The sequence below is a fragment of the Vigna radiata genome, chromosome 8 (genome assembly GCF_000741045.1).
Source record: "Vigna radiata var. radiata cultivar VC1973A chromosome 8, Vradiata_ver6, whole genome shotgun sequence".
NCBI lineage: Eukaryota > Viridiplantae > Streptophyta > Magnoliopsida > Fabales > Fabaceae > Vigna > Vigna radiata.
In genome coordinates this window covers 29,619,487-29,638,807 of record NC_028358.1, presented here as the reverse complement: position 1 = coordinate 29,638,807, position 19,321 = coordinate 29,619,487, and the positions used below count along the sequence as shown (strand labels likewise).

The 19,321-nt window shown below is 33.3% G+C and overlaps 2 protein-coding genes across 3 annotated transcripts; both read left to right on the top strand.

The window, feature by feature from the left end:
* Nucleotides 1-298: 298 nt before the first annotated feature.
* On the top strand, nucleotides 299-5,826 carry LOC106772524 (protein TIC 56, chloroplastic). 2 transcript variants are annotated; one of them, XM_014658975.2, is made up of 6 exons: nucleotides 299-1,095; nucleotides 2,829-3,026; nucleotides 3,685-3,967; nucleotides 4,111-4,273; nucleotides 4,478-4,713; nucleotides 5,610-5,826. In XM_014658975.2, exons 1-5 carry the CDS (start codon nucleotides 372-374, stop codon nucleotides 4,694-4,696), a joined length of 1,587 nt encoding a protein of 528 aa, XP_014514461.1. In that variant the 5' UTR covers nucleotides 299-371; the 3' UTR covers nucleotides 4,697-4,713; nucleotides 5,610-5,826. The 2 variants fall into 2 exon arrangements, with proteins under 2 accessions (XP_014514461.1, XP_014514459.1); XM_014658973.2 differs by having other exon boundaries at nucleotides 300-1,095; nucleotides 5,530-5,826.
* Nucleotides 5,827-14,804: 8,978 nt separating this feature from the next.
* Nucleotides 14,805-17,552, top strand: LOC106770767 (40S ribosomal protein S4). Its single transcript, XM_014656563.2, has 5 exons — nucleotides 14,805-14,958; nucleotides 15,867-15,944; nucleotides 16,044-16,224; nucleotides 16,390-16,487; nucleotides 16,891-17,552. The coding sequence occupies exons 1-5, from the start codon at nucleotides 14,956-14,958 to the stop codon at nucleotides 17,323-17,325; spliced, it is 795 nt and encodes a 264-aa protein (XP_014512049.1). The 5' UTR covers nucleotides 14,805-14,955; the 3' UTR covers nucleotides 17,326-17,552.
* Nucleotides 17,553-19,321: the final 1,769 nt, after the last annotated feature.

Below are 19,321 nucleotides of genomic sequence, written 5' to 3'. Positions count from 1 at the left end.
TTTTTTATTTTTAGTTTTAATAATTTGAAAGCTATTTTTGAAGAAAAAGAAACTTCTAATTTGTGCAATCCAAAAGTTATTTTTGACTTTTACATTGAACAACAATCTAAAAGCTTTTAGATGGCATAATCCAAAAGTTAAAAAATGATCATATAAAATTAAAAAAAAAAAAGAAATTATGGTGGTGCGGAAAGAAGTTTATGAAGGTGCAAGAAGATATTTGCCTATGCATGATAATTATCTATGGACTTTGAATTGGGCCTATATCCGTTATCCTCTTCTGAATTCAACTGAAACAAACACTCCTCAAACTTCACTTCAAACTATACTATCTTCCCTCATACCTCCATTTTCATTTTCATTTTCCTTCAATGGCTTCCATAAATTTCAACCCCTTCGGGGGAAACTGGTTCTCCAAACCACCTAACCCTCTCTCTCTCCCCTCTTTTCCCAACAACGCCTTCAACCTCGCCGACGCACCCTCCCTCCACCCCAACTTCGCTGCCATATCCCTCCCAAACCCTTTCCGCCGCAAGCCCAAGGAAAATGCCAACGAGCCTTCCGAGCCCGGCCACTTCGAGATGTTGGCCCGACAGGCCCTTTGGGAGGCCGCGACCCGCCCGGACCACCGCCACACCCCAGAGGTTGACAAAATCCTCGCTGAAAACGACGCCGCCTTCGGCTCCGACGACTCCGTCTTCGAGAAGCGGGAGAACGCCACGGAGGAGGAAATTCGCGAGAACGCGGAGCTCGTGGACATGATGCGCAGTAGCCCCTTGGTGCAGTTTCTGGCGCGCGCTGAAGAGATTCTCGACAAGATGAATGAGCTTGAGCTGAAGGCGAACGAAAAACCCTACCACGATGAGGATGCGGAATTGTGGAAGGAGATTCCGCATATCATTGGACTCGACGGTCGGCCCATGCCTCGCAAGGCCCAAAAGACTCGCCAGGAGGCCGATGACAAGTTTTGGGACTTCGCCAGACAGTTCTTTTTCGGGCTCTGGAACTTCAGACAGCGGCCCTACCCTCCCGGGAAGCCCATTGACGCGGCCCAGTCCATTGGGTATAAGAACCTCGAGAGGCGCTACTATGACTGTGAGTTGCATTCAATTTTTCTTTTCAATCCTTCTTATTTTGGTAAGTCCCAAGAAGGAGGGATATCTGGCAAAATCTGAGGAAAAGACATGGGAGACGGGTCTAGTTTAATTGGACCTTAAATAATTGACAAGTGGGACCATATAATGTGTAAGAATTAAAATTGATATCCCTGTCAGGTTTTGATTATTTATGAAGAAAAAAACTAGTGTAACGCAGTGGCCGAAAGTTAATCGCTGTGTGAAATGTATGAGATGGTCATTGTAGGCTGAAGTTGTTTTCTTGATGGATCCAAACTCATGAACAACCGGTAACCAAGACACAACTTAACACAAGTCGATATCACGTATTGAGTAGAGATATGACTAATGTAGTTCTTCTAAGTTTAGGATCTCTATCTTGTAAGTCAATTTTGTGAAATTTAGTTAACTTAACATGCATAATAATCTGTCTTTTGTTGTTATTTGGCCACTTGTATCTGTAGAGTTTTGTTAGTTGTGATTTTGTGAGAGAATGTTTTTCTTCGAGCACCCATATTCTAAAATCAATGACCTTATCTTATGAAGTGAAATTGATTACATGGATCATGCGATGTCACTAAACTCAGTTAAAGCTAAATTCTCTACAATATTATACACCATGACGCTATATTTTGGAAATAATTGAAAGGATTATGTTAATATGTCAAATTTTAGGAAAGAAGATAAGCTACATGTTGCAAAGAAGTTCAAACGTTATGAATGTTACCTAGCATATCAAATGTCTATCAAACTAGGAGATTATTTTGCTTTTGAACGTTTCTCTTCTAAAAGTAATGGTAAAGTAAATTATCATAGTCATTGAACAGCATTAACAAAAAAATGTGTTCAAATTTTTTAAGGCCTTGGATTTGACTCTAGGTGAAATATGTGCTGGAATAGTTGTATTGAAATATTTCATCTAGCATATCAGATGTCTATCAAAATAAGAAAACATTTTTATCTTGAATTTTTCTCTTCTAAAGTATGGGTAAAGTAAATTATTGTAATCATTGAACAACATTAACAGAAAAAGTGCTGAGATTCTATAAGGTCTTGGATTTGACTCTAGGTGAAATATGTTCTGGAGTATTTGTGTTTGTTAGAATAGTGTTAAATATAATTCATTGTAAAGGTGTTATGTGCTTTGTACTGCACCTAGTTCCTAGATATAGCTTTTCAAATTCGCTTCTCTTCCCTTTCATACATAGTATATGATGTATCTAAAGTTGTTATAAATGAGATTCTAAAAGAGGGAAATTCACTCGCAAAATTTCATTCTAATTCCTTTGTATTATTCTCAAGTGTGTTGTAATATTTAATATACATTATTGATGTTGGTTAATTGGTATGAATTGGTAGCCTTGATGAAAATATATTGATTCTTGTTCATGATCCCTCATAGGCGTTTATCAATTTTGGTGCTCTATGTTTGGTTGTGGAACAAGCTATCTACCTTTTTAATTTGTAATTTGCTGAGGGAGAAAAAGAAATACTCATAAGTTAGAACGGATTGTTTTGAACATTTTTTGGTTATATTATTGCTAGTTTCCTTTAATATGGGAGTTGAACTTGAGATATGTAATCAATATTATCATTGTCTGTTGAAGCTTTTGTAATAAAGTATCAAACTCTAGATGTAAAATATATCCATTAATTGATGTATCTGCCCACAGTTCTACTTTTGGTTGTATGATGTTATTTCCGTTGGTGTAGTTATCATGAGGAGTGGTGGGTGGTACTATAAGGATCGGCTGGGTCGCACAAGAGGACCGTTAGAGTTGATTACGCTTAAAAGTGCATGGAGTGCTGGGATTATTGATAAAAATACTTTCATTTGGGGAGAGGATATGGATGAATGGGCACCCATTCACATGATTTACGGAATGGAACGTGCAATTGCCACTTGGGAAGGTCTGTTGAATTCCACATTTTCTCTTTCTCTGATATATACTCATTATTGTTTAGACATGAGCAGAGCTATGACAGAATTTGTAAACTTAATACTTTTGTCATTTGACCATTTTTTTTATCATTTTTAATGATGATTGATATATAAGCATTTGAGCATTTGTTTTTGTATGAGCCTAGGACTAATGGTATTTTACTGTGGTCTACAGATCAGTGGTGATTTTTTTACCACTATCAATCAATTGTTGCACCTATATGGTATTTTACTCTGGTCTACAGATCAGTGGTGATTTATTTTCTTAGTTTCAGATCGTTAGAAAAATTTGAGATGGGAGGAATCGTTATTTGTAATTTTCCAAATTTGTGGTCCCTCAGTTACATCAGTCAAAGGGAGAATATGAAGGCTCTCTGGAACTGTTTTGAACATGGTCTTTTACAACGTCCTAAAGTTGGAATATTACATTATCCAATTTTTGACAAAAATCTTGGTAACTGTGTGTTCAGTACTTCTTGACAAAAACTATAGAACTAAAATAATATTAGATGCTATTTTAGGTTGTCTTCTTACTTGGTGTTTTGTTTTTGGCTTGGGGATTGTTTCTGCTGGCCCCTATGCGTTAGTATTTGATAAAAGCTAATTCTCAGTTGGGGAACTTTGTAGTTAGACTTTGTGCTTCAGCAACAGCATTGCTTCACAAACTACAAAAGGGCATACCACCTTGGGTTCCTTTGAAGGGATTTGAAAAGAAGACTTATAAGCAACTTCAAGAAGAGGCTATACAAAGCAAGAGACGTGATTTAGCAGTATTGGAAGCTAATGATGGTCTTTGGCCAGGAGTTAAAATTCCAAGCTATGCCCTATTTCTTTGGGCTAGTGGCTCTGAACTGACCACTATTTTGGAACAGGATCACATGCCCAACAAATACATTCCCAGACATGTTAGGTATGCACATGCTGAGACCGTTACCAGAATAGCACTGAATTGTGATTGCTACAAAATTCAGCAATTTGTTATGGTTTCTAACTCTTGCTCTTCCTCCCCCCTCTTATTTTCTTTGGGTTGGGTTGGATTGCTGTGTGAGGCAGAAAGAAGTTGGCTGAACTCATTCCAGGGTTAAGGCCATGGGAAGTTCTGAGCTTAGAACAAGCAATGGATCGAATAACATTTAATGGGGAATGGTACCGTGAGCCTCTTGGTTCCTACACCACTGGTCCCCCCTACCTCCAGCACTGGAATGAAGATGTTATGGTATGCCTTTTCATCAAACATTTTGAATTCATTATTCTATAATTTGATATTTTTAAAAATAAAGAATTAAATGATATTTTACTAGCATAATGTGTTAATATTTATGTTTATTTTATAACCATTACAACTTCAATTTAAAAAGAAATAGCTCCAAAACAATGCTAACTTGGAACATGAATTTTAATTTTCTTTGATTGTTTACAGGAGTTGTATAAGATATTTGAAGATCTTAATTCTGAGCTGTGCGAACACATGGAGAGATCAATTGCTGGCTTTGATAAAATTATGGAGAAGGTCAGGGACGATTTTCTCTCGAGAACTGACAAACTGTTGGAGCAGAAAGACAAAGAGAAAGCAGAAGAACGCAAGAAAGCTGGGCTGCCCGAGTATTTGTGGCCTGAAAAACCATTTAAACCTTCATGATTTCTGCAGATCATATGGTAAGATTCCTTTGTGACTGATTCTTTAAATTATAGTTGGTTATTTATTTTGAACCTCCAATTTACCATAGCTATCCAAAAAAAATTATTTACCCACTTGACTAAAATGATGAAACGGAATTTTCTTTTATTTTTTGGGCCGGGAAAAGGGGTGTCGGATTAATTTTCCACCAGTTATTTGACTTTTCATTGACATAATTTAATATATATATATATATATATATATAAACATGCTTTATGTTCTACTATTGGTTAAATTTAAGACAACATTTAGATGCATTACTACAGGACTTCTGTATTATTAAAGGTTCCATTAAACATCAGTATTCTATGTAATAAAAGATTTTATTTAATGTCAATGATATGCATAATAATTCCATTTGATGTCAATAATATGCGTGATAAAGGATTTAGTTAAATGTCAATAATATGCATAATCGAGAAATTCATGAACAAAATTTGCGTGCATTTTCTTAACTATAAATATCATGAGTAGAGTTTATTAAATAAGGACTGAAATCTATTATTTTTGTTATTTTTAATAGGTATTAGCATATCGTATAGAGTGCTAAAATGTTGTGTTAGCAATTGTTAACACGCTAATTATTAACACGAGGGCATGCATTACTTGCGTTGCCCTTTGGAAGTTAAACATATCTGGTTGTTTATTTATATGCATTTGGTTCTGTATTTGTTGCACATTGTGCTCCACTAATAAAAAGTCGACATTGTGATTAGGAAACATTTTTTTTTTCTTAATTTTTCATACTCTTAGGAAAGTTGAAAGGTTGTTTCTGGCTATTACATTTCTAACAGGTTCTCAAATATTTTCTGGGGGTAATATCTGGTTGATTCATCAAGACACTATTGCAAGAGGATTTTTTTTTTCATTACAGGGTAAGATTTTTAGATGGTGAAAAGTGTGCTGAGAATGGTATCTTGTACTAAGAAGGTAATCTGGGACCTCAAGGTTGTCTTTTTTGGAGTTGGTTAGAACATCACTGTTGTTAAATACTGGCCTGTACATTAGTGAATAATGAACGCAAATATTCCTTAGCTTCTTGTGTTCTTTCTTTCGGAGGCGCGTGACCTCTAATCAGGATTCTTTCTCAACCCTAACCTTTAACAGTTTGATTAATTTGCATAAAAAAACATGAAAATCTTGCAATGATCCAACTTAGCATTGCACATACTGGCTATATACACGATTACCTTTCAACTTTGCTGAAACAAACTTACACCAAAATTGTTTCTGGATCAGTGTTGAAGATCCGTGTTTTGTAGTAAAGCAACTTCAAGATTTTCAAAATGATGCAGAAACAATTATTTTTGCTTGAAATGTTCATGTACGTTAATTACCGGAAATGCAACCACGTGAATGAAGCTTATGGCACTGTGAAGTAAATGTCCTGGCATTACATTCTTCTGTTAGAATAAGAATGTTTTCGAATGGGGAAGAAGCTCTTTAGGAATTTTGTCCTTCTAGAGGTATTAAACAAGGAAATCATATTATTTTTCTCTTATATATCTTGTTTTGTGCATGGAATGTTTGTCTCACCTTATTAATCTCATTGTGCATCAACAAAATTGGGTTATTTAAGCTTGTCAGGGAGAGACCAAAATGTCAATCAGATTATTGATGCCTTATGTTATGTTTGGACGAAGTAACTTAGAAAAATAATTCATTTATTTGAAGAATTTAAAGCTGTTTACACTAAAATAACTTGTTTGGACAAAGTAATTAGAAATTCAAATTTAATGAACTTTGAAAAATGAACAAAGTAGAAGAATTTCAAATATCCTCAAAAAAGGTATAGAAAATTTGAAATTTCACTCATGTCTATTATCACTTTAATTATGAAGAGTCAGGTTGAAGGTATAGTTGAATCCCAAATCAAAGGCTTAGTCAAGTTAATCTAGGTTGAAGGTTGAGTCGAGTTTTCTTGGATCGTTGGTTGAGTTGGGTTGGTTTGATTAAAGATCGAGATAAGTCGGTCTGGTTGAACATCGAGTTGAGTAGGTCAAACTGAGAGTTGAAGATCGAGTCAAGTCGGTTAAGACTGAAAGTTGAGTGAAGTCAGCTTGGGTTGAAGGTCAAGTAGAGTTACTTGAGTTGAAGGTTGAGCAGAGTCGATGCAAGCAAGAGGACCAACTGAGACAATCTGACCAAAGGTCGAGTCTAGTTATTTGAAGTTTAAGCCAAGTTGACTTGTGTTGAAGGTTTAGTCAAGTTGACATGGATTGAAGGATGAAATCAATCCACCTTAGTTAAAAGATGAGAAGAGTATCGAATCTTTTAGGGTCAATGAGACAAATTGTCTTGGATTTTAGGTTAAGCTAACTTAACTCTAACTCCACTCGGAGAGATTTGAGTTTGACTTAAAACATAAATTAAATAGTTTTATTCAAACAAGAAAAATTAAAATCTAAGATATTTTTATTATTCCACTAAAACCAACTATTTAAGAAATAAAGAAAATTTAACGGTAAGTAATTCAAATACTTCAAATACTGTTATGTATTTTAGTTTATTAGAATTTATAAAATCCCTCGTTGTAGTGTTTGGATGACATAATTTAAGAGAAATTCATTTATTAGGAAAAATTGAAATTCTTTGAAGTGAAATTACTTGTTTGGATGAGAAAATGAAAAGAAAATTTAAATTGAAGAATTTTGAAAAGATGTTTCAAATAAATAAAATAATAAAATTTGAAATTCGCTCAAAAGAGAAAATTGAAATTTTGTAAGATTTGGAATTCCTTATTGGTCATATAAAAAAAGTTTATGGATCTAAAAAGTTGATTCATATCAACCTTCACTTTAAAATGAGTTTCTTGACATTTAGTATGAACTAACTCTACTTGATTTTCAACTTATGTCTCGTGTCGACTTGTCTTGAACATCAATTAAGGTCAACTTTTCGACTGAGATTGACTCGTCTTAAGCTTTGGTCTGGTTGACTCAACTCCATCCTCTACTTGGGTTGACTTAGATCATCCATTAGATTCAGGTTGTATGTGCTTGACCTTTGACATGGCTCGAATAGACATGGCTCAACTTTTGGCTTGGGTGACTCTAGATCAACTTTTGATCGAGTCCATTCAGCTCGACCATTAGCCCTGTCTTAGTCGAATCGATCTTTGGTTTTGGCCTGCTCGACTCGACCTTCGATTTGTGTTGACTTGTTCTGAAGTTTGGCCAAGATTTACTCATCTCAATCTTTGACTTGTGTCGACTGGTCTTGAGGTTCGATTAGGATCAACTCATCTCGACTTTTGACATGTTTGACTTGTCTCGAACATCGGTCATGGTTGACTCATCTCAACCTTCAGCCAAACCAACTCGATTAGACCTTCTATCTAAGTCGGCTTTGCTTGGAGGCTCGACCGTTAACTCGGGCTTACTCGATCTATGTCAACTTTTCTCAACCTTCATTCCAATCTGACACATTTTGATGGTTGACCTGTTTAAATCTTCGATCAAGGTTAACTTGTCTTAACATTTGGTTAGGATTGATACTTCTTGACCTTCGACTAAAGCATACTGTCTCAACTAGAGTTGACTTGTATTGATCTTTGATCAGGCTAGTCTCGACCTTTGACTAAGGCCAACTTGGCTAAACCTTCTGCTAAGTTAACTTAGCTCGACCTTCCGTCCTAATCGACTTAGCTCGATCTTTTGACTCAGACTAACTTAACTCATTCGTCAACTTTCAAAGTCAAGTTGATTTAGTCCGAGATAAATGATAATAGACTTAACAATGATTGAAGGTCTAAATGAATTGGGGTGGATAGAACACTTAAGCTGAAAGAACGAGTTGAATTTGTCCAGTCTAAAGATCGAAATAAATAATTTTAAAATATAATTTTATCTTAAAAGAGAAATCAATTTATTTTATCCAAAAAAAAATTAAAATTCAAGATATTTTGATTATTTTATTCAAACAAACTATTTAAAAAATAACAAAATTTAAATATAATATATTTTAATTTATTGGAATTGTTAAAATTCCTTATCCAAACATAATGTTAGTCTTTTAAATAATTGAGATTTTTGGAAAGTATCGAGGATTTCATATGTTTTCACCCAAAAGTTTCCAAGCAAAGTTTAAGTTATATTATGGAGAAAGTTAATAAAAAATTCTCTAATTGGAAATCTTCTTTCTTCTTTGTCTCTATGAACATAATTTTGAAGTACTAATAAAAGCAAATAAAATCTTATAACGGTAAAAAAAAAAAGTCTTTACATTTCAATATTTACATGCATAAAAACGGAACTTTTGTTCAAATAGAAAGTATTTAAAATTTTAAAAAAAAAATAACACCTTAAAAATCAACTCCGTATGCCACTTCAAAATCAAAATAAATAGTTGTTTTGGTTTTTGAAAACATGTATATTTTTTCTTTATTTCTTTTAGATTTAGAGAATTTAACGCAGAAGAAATAAAAAGACAAAGGATACCAATTTTATAAACTATAACAATCTTACATATGATAATATATATATATATATATATATATATATATATATATATATATATATATATAAAATATGTTACTTTTAACGAACTGACACTCAATCCTTTACTCTTGCTGCTGTTTAAAGGAAATGTTTAATCCAGTGTATTTTATTTCTTCTTTTATATTCCTTTTAATGTACTTTTATTCATTTTATAGACTTTTTTTTTCATTCTTTCTGAGTACTTTTTTCTATAATTAATTTTATTTATTTTTAAATAGATATAATATTTTACTTATGATGACTTGGCAAGTAAGATAATGTTAACAAGAATATCAAATTCTGATAGTTCTAACTTAAAATTTTTAAATAAAATTATTTTAAAAGATATTCAACAAATTGATTATTCACTTTTTATGAGCTTAAGTCAGTTTGTTCTATAAAAGAACATAAAGCGAGAGAAATAAGAGGCCATCTAGTAATTTTTGTAAAAAAAAAAAAAGGTTTAAACTCTTTTTATTCCTAAGTTAAGTTCTGATGTTTTTAAAAATGTCAACCTTTAGTCCCTATGATATGAAAAATGTATTAAATCAGTCCTCATGACAACACTTATGAACAACAAATCATTTAATGAAAAACTTGTGATTTGTTAACGAATAGGACTGATTTGATACATTTTTCATATCATAGGGACTAAAGGTTGATATTTTTAAAAGCGGAGACTAAACAGAACATCAAAACTTAGGGACCAAAAAAGGGTTTAAAAAAAAAAAAAGCATTGGTATAAGTTTTTATTATGTAGTAAATACTCATTTATTGAAAAATGATAGAACTTAGATTATAGTGTTATCAGTTGATAAATTGGAAGAAAAAGAGTTAAACATTAGCATGTTCTCACATGCGAAAAATAAACATGAGAATAGTTAAGTGAAAAAGAGGACATTCAACATAGAAGACTCAAAGCTTTCTTCTGGATTGCCTTCTAATACTTCAAGAACCCTTATTATGTGAATTCATATTTGTTTATTTGCAAATTATAGTGATTTTGTTTCTCTTGGATATGATGCTTTGAGAACGACCACGTTTTCTTAAAAGTTGTTGGTGCATATGATGAAATAAAATACAAAATAAAATAAGTATTACATAGTTAACATAATGATTGTGTTATTATAGAAGTGGGGAAAGAAAATGTTGTGCTAGTTCTAACACACAATGCTCATATATGCAAATGTGATGATCATTGAAGTTTCATTTTTTTTGTGGACACTATCTGTTGGGAACACACTTAATTTGACCTTAAAGAACATATATACAACCAAGAATATTGATGAAAATTATGTCATTTGTGGTGAATGTATCCGGATTACATAAGTTGTTGATGATGTTTCTTTTTATTAGAAACTTTATATTGAACCATCTCACTATAATGGTCACTTTTAATTGTTTCTTGTATTTGAAGTTTCTTACGAAGTGACCATTTTTAATCATTTATTGCATTTGAAGTTTTTTTTTGTTACAAATACATATTTTTCCAACAATAATAATAATAATAATAATAATAATAATAATAATAATAATAATTATAAGTGTTTATGTATATAAGTAAGTAGGACTGAAAAACACACCTTTCCGCTTTTACCTTCTCTTCTTTTTACCTTCCAGATTATTTGAATCAACTTCTTCAAGAAATCACATTTTATAAAGGATAAAAATAACTTATTATGACGGATTGACTGATATCATAGCTTTGAATGTCATAATAAGTTTGTGTATTTTATGACGTAGCAGAAAAATACGTCATAATAGGTTCAATATATTATGACGTAGATATTTTTACGCGTAATAGTATATCAAATGTTTTATGACAAATAATTTTTCACCCGTTATAATATATAGTTTTCAGATTTTTTTTTTAAATCATTATCACATTTGACATCCAATTTTCTGTATTATCATCTCATGCCATCAATTTATAATCAATAGAGTCTGAAATGAACAGATTAAGTTGAACTAATAAAATGACATTCATTTCAAACATTAAATTGTCTAATAATATTTAATTCATTATTTATACATCAAACTATATATTAAATTGTAATCAAATTTCTACTAACACTTAAACTACACTTGGTTTTAATGTCTTCAATACTTGGAGCTTCCATTGAAGATAAATCTCCGAGCTTCTATAGTTCGTTCAATAGCCGATCTAGCTTGTTATATGAGAGTGGCTCGTACCAAATAGAATACAGTGTTATGCCTATTACACCATTCTGAAATTTCTGCATCCATAGTTTTTTCGTTTAATATATTAAAAAATATGTTACAGTAACAAACATAGCAAGTAGGAGGTTGAAATTTAATAAGAACTGACCTGATACTTAGTCTTGCACAACTTACACACTACGAGGACTTAAAAAGCCACCATATTCATCTTCTGAGGATTGTGAAAGATCCCAATGAAAGTCATAAATGGTTCCAAACTTGAAATTATTTCAATATACACGATGATAAGGTTGTTGTAATAGTCAACTCCTTGGTTTATACCTCCACTTAGCTTTCCTTCTATTGATATGCAGTTTATGAATATAAATAAATTATTAAAACGACTCACTCGTAAGAATTCTGGACCAAAATATAGAAAATCTATAAGAATCCAAATTCATATCCTGCATAATCAGAAAATCTTCCTGCAATATAATATGCAACATAACATACTTGAAAACGATAGAAAAAAAAAAATAACAACGATAATTTAATAACTTGTCTTGTTTAACATTTCTTTCTTAGTTTGAACTTCTAAGGTCTGACCAATTCCTTAATTATTAAATAATCAATTAATTTGGTTCGACCAAAGATAAATAATCTTAGTTTGATAAACAAGTTACTAGTGGTAATCATTAATAGAAATGTAGTAATAATCGTGATTAGAAAAGCAACTTTACTATGTTTCATATTTTACGACGCAAATATCATATATATCTTTAGTTATGTAAGGAGAATGGAAGATAATGTAATGGATTTTCAAAAGAGGATTTGCATAAAATAGAACCAAATTACAAGGACTCCGTGTGACTAAAATGAACGGTTGAATGAATAACAATTAGATGTGTGCAAGCTAACTGGGTGAGATTCAACTATAGACAAAATTATACTGATAAAACATGTAGGCTAGTCACAGTAGCTTTGGATGCAGGCAAACCAAAGGTGAGAAGGGACATCATTTTACTAGACCAAGTAAGCAAACAAATAATCCATTCCAATTACAACACTTAAAGCATAACACACAAATATACACACACAGATACACAAACACAGACACATACGCACAGAACGAATTTGAATAAAGTAAAAACTATACGTGAAAATAGATATCCAGACGAAACTATGAAAAAAAATTTGCATGGAAAACGGATAAGAAATGAAGCTAAACGAAAGCACACAATCTGACACAAAATTCACGTTGACGCTGGGCGAAAAAACTTTCGGCTGAGCGAAAATGAACACATATGTAAGCTATTCTACTCTAGCATGCAATTCCTAAGAGATAAAAAACCTAAGGCTCATGATACCACGTGATGGGAAAGTGCACACCTAGAGAGAATATTCTAAAATGGCATACAAGAAATGGAGAGAAATTAAAAGTGGAAAAAATTAGAGAAAGAGGAAACTTATGAATTGAGGATACGCCACTTGAAGGAAGCTCCAAGATATGCATCAAAGGAGGACCGCCACTTGCTTGAACAAGATAAGGTCTGCCCAAAAGAGGGACTTGGAGATAGAATACTATCTCAAAAGAGGATTGCAAAGGTGCAAATCAACTCAAAATTCAATTGATTCAAGGTAAGGACATACACACATAGAGACACATGCACAGACACCACTAGTGTAAAAACGTTGTTTAACGTCACCCATTAGACGTCGATTTTTCATGAAACCGACGTCTATTACTGCACGATGACATTATCGTAAATATATTGGAAAACTAGACGTCAGTTTCACTGTTAGACGACGTCTATGACATCATAGACGTCGCACCTGCAAACTATCTGACGTCCAATTGCCTGAGGTATGTGATAAGACAGTCAATTCGACGTCGGCTAGAAAAAGGCATCGACGTTCAAGTCACTGACAGGAAATCAAACGTCAACCAGTTCAGCTTTAGACGTCGCATAGACGTCGGATCCCCTGAAAACCCGACGTCGAATGGGCTACAATTAATGTTGTTCACCTAATTCCCAGGCGCTTAGACGTCAGATAGTCAAACGGCGACGTCTAAGGCCTGTCTGGAAGGCGGGAAGACAAAAATTCTTCAATTTAGACGTCAACTGGGAGGGGCACCGACATGAACTACCCTGACAAGAAATCAAATGTCAATCTTTTCAGCTTCTTCGACATAGAATATACGTCGAATCCCCTGAAACACCGACGTTTATAGACGTCGGTTTCTGGAGCAACCGACGCCTCATTTCATTTTAAATAGACCGTAGACTCTTATCGCCATTCAGTTTCTGATCGTGTCTTCATCTCTTCTCCTTTTTCTCTGCTTCTTCTCTTCTTTTACTCGCTTGCGCACCTCTACTTTTTATCTCTTGCGGCACTGCATTGTAGTTTCTCATAACGTCATTGTCTTCGTCCTCTCCTTTTTCTTTCTTGCATCCCAGGTGCGTGGTTTTTTTTTTTATGCTTTACCGTTTAAACTTTCTTTAGTTTTTTTATCGATTATCTTGTGGTTCAACTGATTAAAATTTGGCTTTCATTGTGTTGTGTTTTAGTGCAGTTTTGATCCTTTCTTTGGGTAACATAGTGTAACATTCTCCCTTTGCTGGTTTCCTCACAAGAAGAGTGGCGATCTTTTGAGTTTTCTATGGTTTCTCGACCCAAAATGGAACTTGGGTCCTTGTCTAATTCTCGTGTCACCGTAATTTTTTTCTTTTGCGGTTGAATAATGGGAAGTAGTCATGGACCCAGGTTCGGTTGTGGGTTGAAATGTCATAGAAGATTCAAAAGACTCAAGCTTTTTTTGTGGCAAAACTAGCGAGAAGAGAGTGTTGCACTATGCTATCGAAAGTCTGGATCAAAACTGCACTAAAACACAACGCCTTTGTTAGACGTCGGTTAGTGTCATTTACAACTTCTATATATTCATGTTGACATTGGTTTAAGCATAGGTGGATGTCTATATAGAGTAATTAGACGTTGGTGTGAGTATAAGCAGATGTCTATATAGACGTTGGTCGATATCGTTAACGGACGTCTATATAGACGTCGGTTCGAAGGAATTGCGACGTCCCATAGACGTCACCCATATAGACGTCGGTTGTGAAAGTGACGTTAAAAGCCCAAATTAACCAACGTTAAATAACGTTTCTGCACTAGTGCACGCACAAACAATTTAAAATATAAATATATTTTAAATTACATAATTTAAAATATGTATGTTATTTTATTTATTTTAAATTATATTTTTTAAAAGATAAAAAATTAAATTTTTATTTGTATAATCTAAAATATAAAATATAAAATGCATTTTTGATTATATATATATATATATATATATATATATATATATATTGTAATATACAAATTGTAGATTTTAAATTTCACATTTTATTTAGAAAAGAAAGTTTGAACACAGTTTTGGACTTGGTTACGAAACGGGTCACGGTCTCCGTGTATATAGAGAAATGGAACTGTGCTAGCTAGGGTTCTAGTTTTGGGTCTCTTTCAATCTTAACCCTCTCAGACGCAGACAAACTTTTTCTCTCAGGAGCTGAAGCCTTCATCATGGTGGGCTTTTCATCTCCACTTTAATTTCATTTAACATATCATTCTGTTTTTTTTTTTTTTTTTTTTTTTTTTTTTTTTTTTTTTTGTGTGTGTGTGTAATAGAAAGGAGTAATTCAAAGAAACTGTGAATTTATATTCATTTTTAGCATGCGCAAATTATCCTTTAAAAGCCAAAGTTTTTGTCTTCTCTGTCTTTGGAATTCTGGGATGCTGTCTGTTGATGTGGTTGGGTAACTGTCTGAGTACTTAGTTGTTCTCTGCTTGGTCAATTCATCATTTTGCATTTTTTTTCCTGTTGATGAAAATTAAGTCAATTGTAGGTGAATCTGCTTCTCCCTAGTTCTAATGGGTTTGGGTGAGTTTTCATTTCGCTGCTTACAACACGGGTTACTTTCCCCGGCTTCAGTGTCGTTAATGTTCTCCATTGATCTCTATTTTGTCTATGTCTGAGTTTTTTGTTTTTTTTTTTTTTATCTATTTCCTTTTGTTCGGATGCACCTTGTCAAGCTGTGTGATGTTTACTTTTGGGGTTCTATTTACCCAATTGTTAAGACTTAATTAGTTATTGAACTTCTGTGTGTACTAGTGAGGTTTAGAGAATGTTTTGCATTGTAACCGAGATCTTTGAGTCTTCCAATTGCAGTCTCGGTTTTAAGCTTTAAACACAGCTGGCGTGTGATCAGATTGATTGGTCTGTGTGGTTAACCAGCTTTGTGCCTGTTAAATGTTTCTGTGGCAGTTTTCAAATTGTCATTTTGTAAGGCCTGATTTGGCTGGTCAGTCTAGTATATTTAAAGCAGTGGTTTTCAGTTATTCACTGTTTGTTAATTGTTAGGAAATTTAGGAGTGTGTAATATCTTAAACTATGACCTCATATCCTAATTTGCAGCTTTTCTCATGTATTTCAGGCTAGAGGGTTGAAGAAACACTTGAAGAGGCTCAATGCTCCAAAGCATTGGATGCTTGACAAGCTTGGTGGTGCCTTTGTATGTATATATTAACTGTTCTTGTGTTAGTTATATTATATTATTTATTTTTGAAATGTTCATTTGTACTCATTTATGCATATGGCCTGATATGTGTAGGCACCCAAGCCATCTTCTGGTCCCCACAAGTCAAGGGAGTGTCTACCTTTGATTCTCATCCTGAGAAACAGACTAAAGTATGCTCTAACATATAGAGAAGTTATTGCTATATTGATGCAGCGCCATGTTCTCGTCGATGGCAAGGTTAGGACAGATAAGACATATCCTGCTGGTTTCATGGGTATGTAATGTACATTTAAACGTGGTTACCGCATGTCTAACTTGCTATTTACTTTAATGTTAGCGCATATTGTCACCTTCTGAATATTCTTGTCAAAATTTTGAAGCTGAATATTGGACAATTTTGTTAAAAAGCTTTGATTTTGCATTTTCCTTCTCTGATCAGATGTTGTTTCTATTCCCAAAACAAACGAAAGTTTCCGTCTTCTGTATGACACAAAGGGTCGCTTCCGTCTCCACTCTGTAAGGGATGAGGAGTCAAAGGTCTGCCTATTCTTACTAATAATTTGCCCAATGTATATCTTCTGTGTGTTTATGATACTGTATTTCTTATCACTATTTACCAATGCAATTTATCACTACTGACTCACTGTATTGAATGAGGAGTCAAAGGTCTGTCTACTGTATTTCTTATCACTATTTACCAATGCATATTGTCGCTACTGACTCACTCACTGTTGAAGGTATATGGTTGGATAGAAAGATTTTGGATTTCTAAAATCAATAAGTTGAATGTTAGACTTCCTAAAAACACATTGTGGGGTGTTAGCATAACATAATGCATTTGGGTACTATAACCTTGTTTTATCTATCTTGTTTCATTGTTTTAAAGCTTTTACTGTAGATTCTTGTGATTTTACACCTTTTCCTTTCTGCCTTGTGACAGTTTAAGCTGTGTAAGGTTCGGTCTGTTCAATTTGGACAAAAGGGCATCCCCTATTTGAACACCTACGACGGCCGCACCATCCGCTATCCTGACCCACTGATCAAGGCTAATGACACCATCAAACTTGACCTGGAAAGCAACAAGATCACAGACTTCATCAAATTTGATGTGGGGAATGTGGTTATGGTTACCGGTGGAAGGAACAGAGGCCGAGTCGGCGTGATCAAGAGCAGGGAGAAGCACAAGGGAAGCTTTGAGACCATCCATGTTCAGGATGCAACTGGTCATGAGTTTGCAACTCGCATGGGTAATGTCTTCATCATTGGCAGAGGGACTAAGCCTTGGGTTTCTCTTCCCAAAGGCCGTGGTATCAAGTTGTCTATTATTGAAGAGGCTAGAAAGAGACTTGCTGCTCAACATGAAACTGTTGCCTAAATTTGATCAACTGATTTTAATGGTAAAGTTTAGACTTCTTCAGCTGTCTTAGCATAGGATTTTGGAGAAATGATTGAGCAAAGTTTTGTGTCAAACTTAAATATTACAATTATTGATTTTTTATATTTTGCTTTATGAATGTTATGGAGCCATTTTGTAGATTTTTTGGGGTGAAACACACTTTACCTCTTGCATTTTTTCAATATATCACACCTCTGTTTTAGTCCCTTGTGTATCCCTTGCATTTGTTCATACTGCCCTCTATTTTAGTTCTTGCAATTCTGAATAATGATAATTTTGGTTCTTAAGATTATAAAACTAAATGATTAATTAAATTAAGTCGTAATAAATTGGTTATGCCAGTTAATATCTTATTAAATTTGTGTGGTTTATTCAGTATACAAAAATTTTAAACCTTCTCACGCTATTTTTCTTAGTTTGTTCTCTTTATTTTATAATTTAATAATTTTATATCTTATGATTTTATAATCTATAATTTTATAATTGGATTATTATTTTTGTCAATTTTATAATTTTATAATTTATCTATCATCTATATCATAATTTTCATAATCAATTTTAATGTTTGCATTTCTTTTTTCTTATAACCCAATATCAACAAATATTCAACTTTGTCGGTAGGTTTTTATAGGATTTTTTTTTAGAAAAATAAGGAGAAAATTGTATTAGTTTAGATTGACTATGAAAATAGTATAAGATAAAGTTTAGATGCCACATCATGTGTCAAACAAGTAGGAGTCTAAAATGTAATGATAATATATCTTATGACAAATAATTTTTAAGAAAAGTTAAAGTTATTTGTAGAAGATGAATTTAGACTCTTTTTTTAGGGTTATTATGAAACTTCTAACAGAGTAAGAATAATTTTGAGTATTGTATTTTGGAGTAAATAGTTTAGAATTTAATCAGGTTTTATATAATGGGTCTAATAGTGTATGATTTATTTTGGGTCTTGTATTTTGGACTAAGTATAATAGGATTTAGTTTACTTAAGTCAACAAAGGGTCAAAACCTAATGTTGACCAAAGCGGGACTTGAATTTTGGCCTAGTTGACCAAGGGATCAAAGTTTTATCTAACTTGGTGGACAAGGAGGAGTGGGTTGTCCATGCCATGTGTTAATCACTCCCTTGAAAAGTTTTTCCTCTTAGTTAGTGGTAACATGTCACTGTAAGAATGGAGAGGATTCTCCATAGGTAGTGGCCACATGTTTTCCTCTTATTGGAGAGGATTTTTGACACTTGTCCTTCTCCTAATGGAGAAGATTTTCTCCTTGCTCTCCAAGTTAGCCAAGGTAAGGTTTTTAGGTCTAGCTTTTGGAAATTAGGAGACACCCTAAGCCTATAAATAGGGATGTCTCTCATTCTTTATTCACCTAGAATAAGGTTATGCTATCATTTTTGTGTCATACTACTGTTTTAAGGTTATTTTAGACTAGAGTAACCCAAGTGATATCCTCTAGCCACCTTCCTTCAAGAGTTGACCCAATCTCTCTTAGAGAATCGTCAAGCATTACCTTTATCACCATAAACTACACAAAACTGTGAACTTAGCTCTTATTTTCATAACTTCCAGCAACCATTGCTTTTTCTTCTAACTTTGGCTCAATCCAATTAAAGAGATTGTCATCACATAAGAACTAGTTAAAAAAGCTAAATGAAAAGCTTATATATTAGCTTCCATAATATGCGGACAAAAAACATCCTTAATCTTTCTTAACGAATTTGTTAATAAAGTGTATCATGGCAATATAGATGACTTCAAGTCACACCTTTATTCACAAAATAAGTATGAAGAGTAGTGGAGTCAAATTGTGTTCGAATCGTTTGAAATTCAATTTTTTTTTTCTTTTTTCCGAATGATTTATATGAATACAACCAATTTAATTTATTGAAATTTGTTCTTTTTGTTTGGACATACTACTTTAATTACTGCCTAATATAATAGAAAAATATTTTACGTTATATATATATATA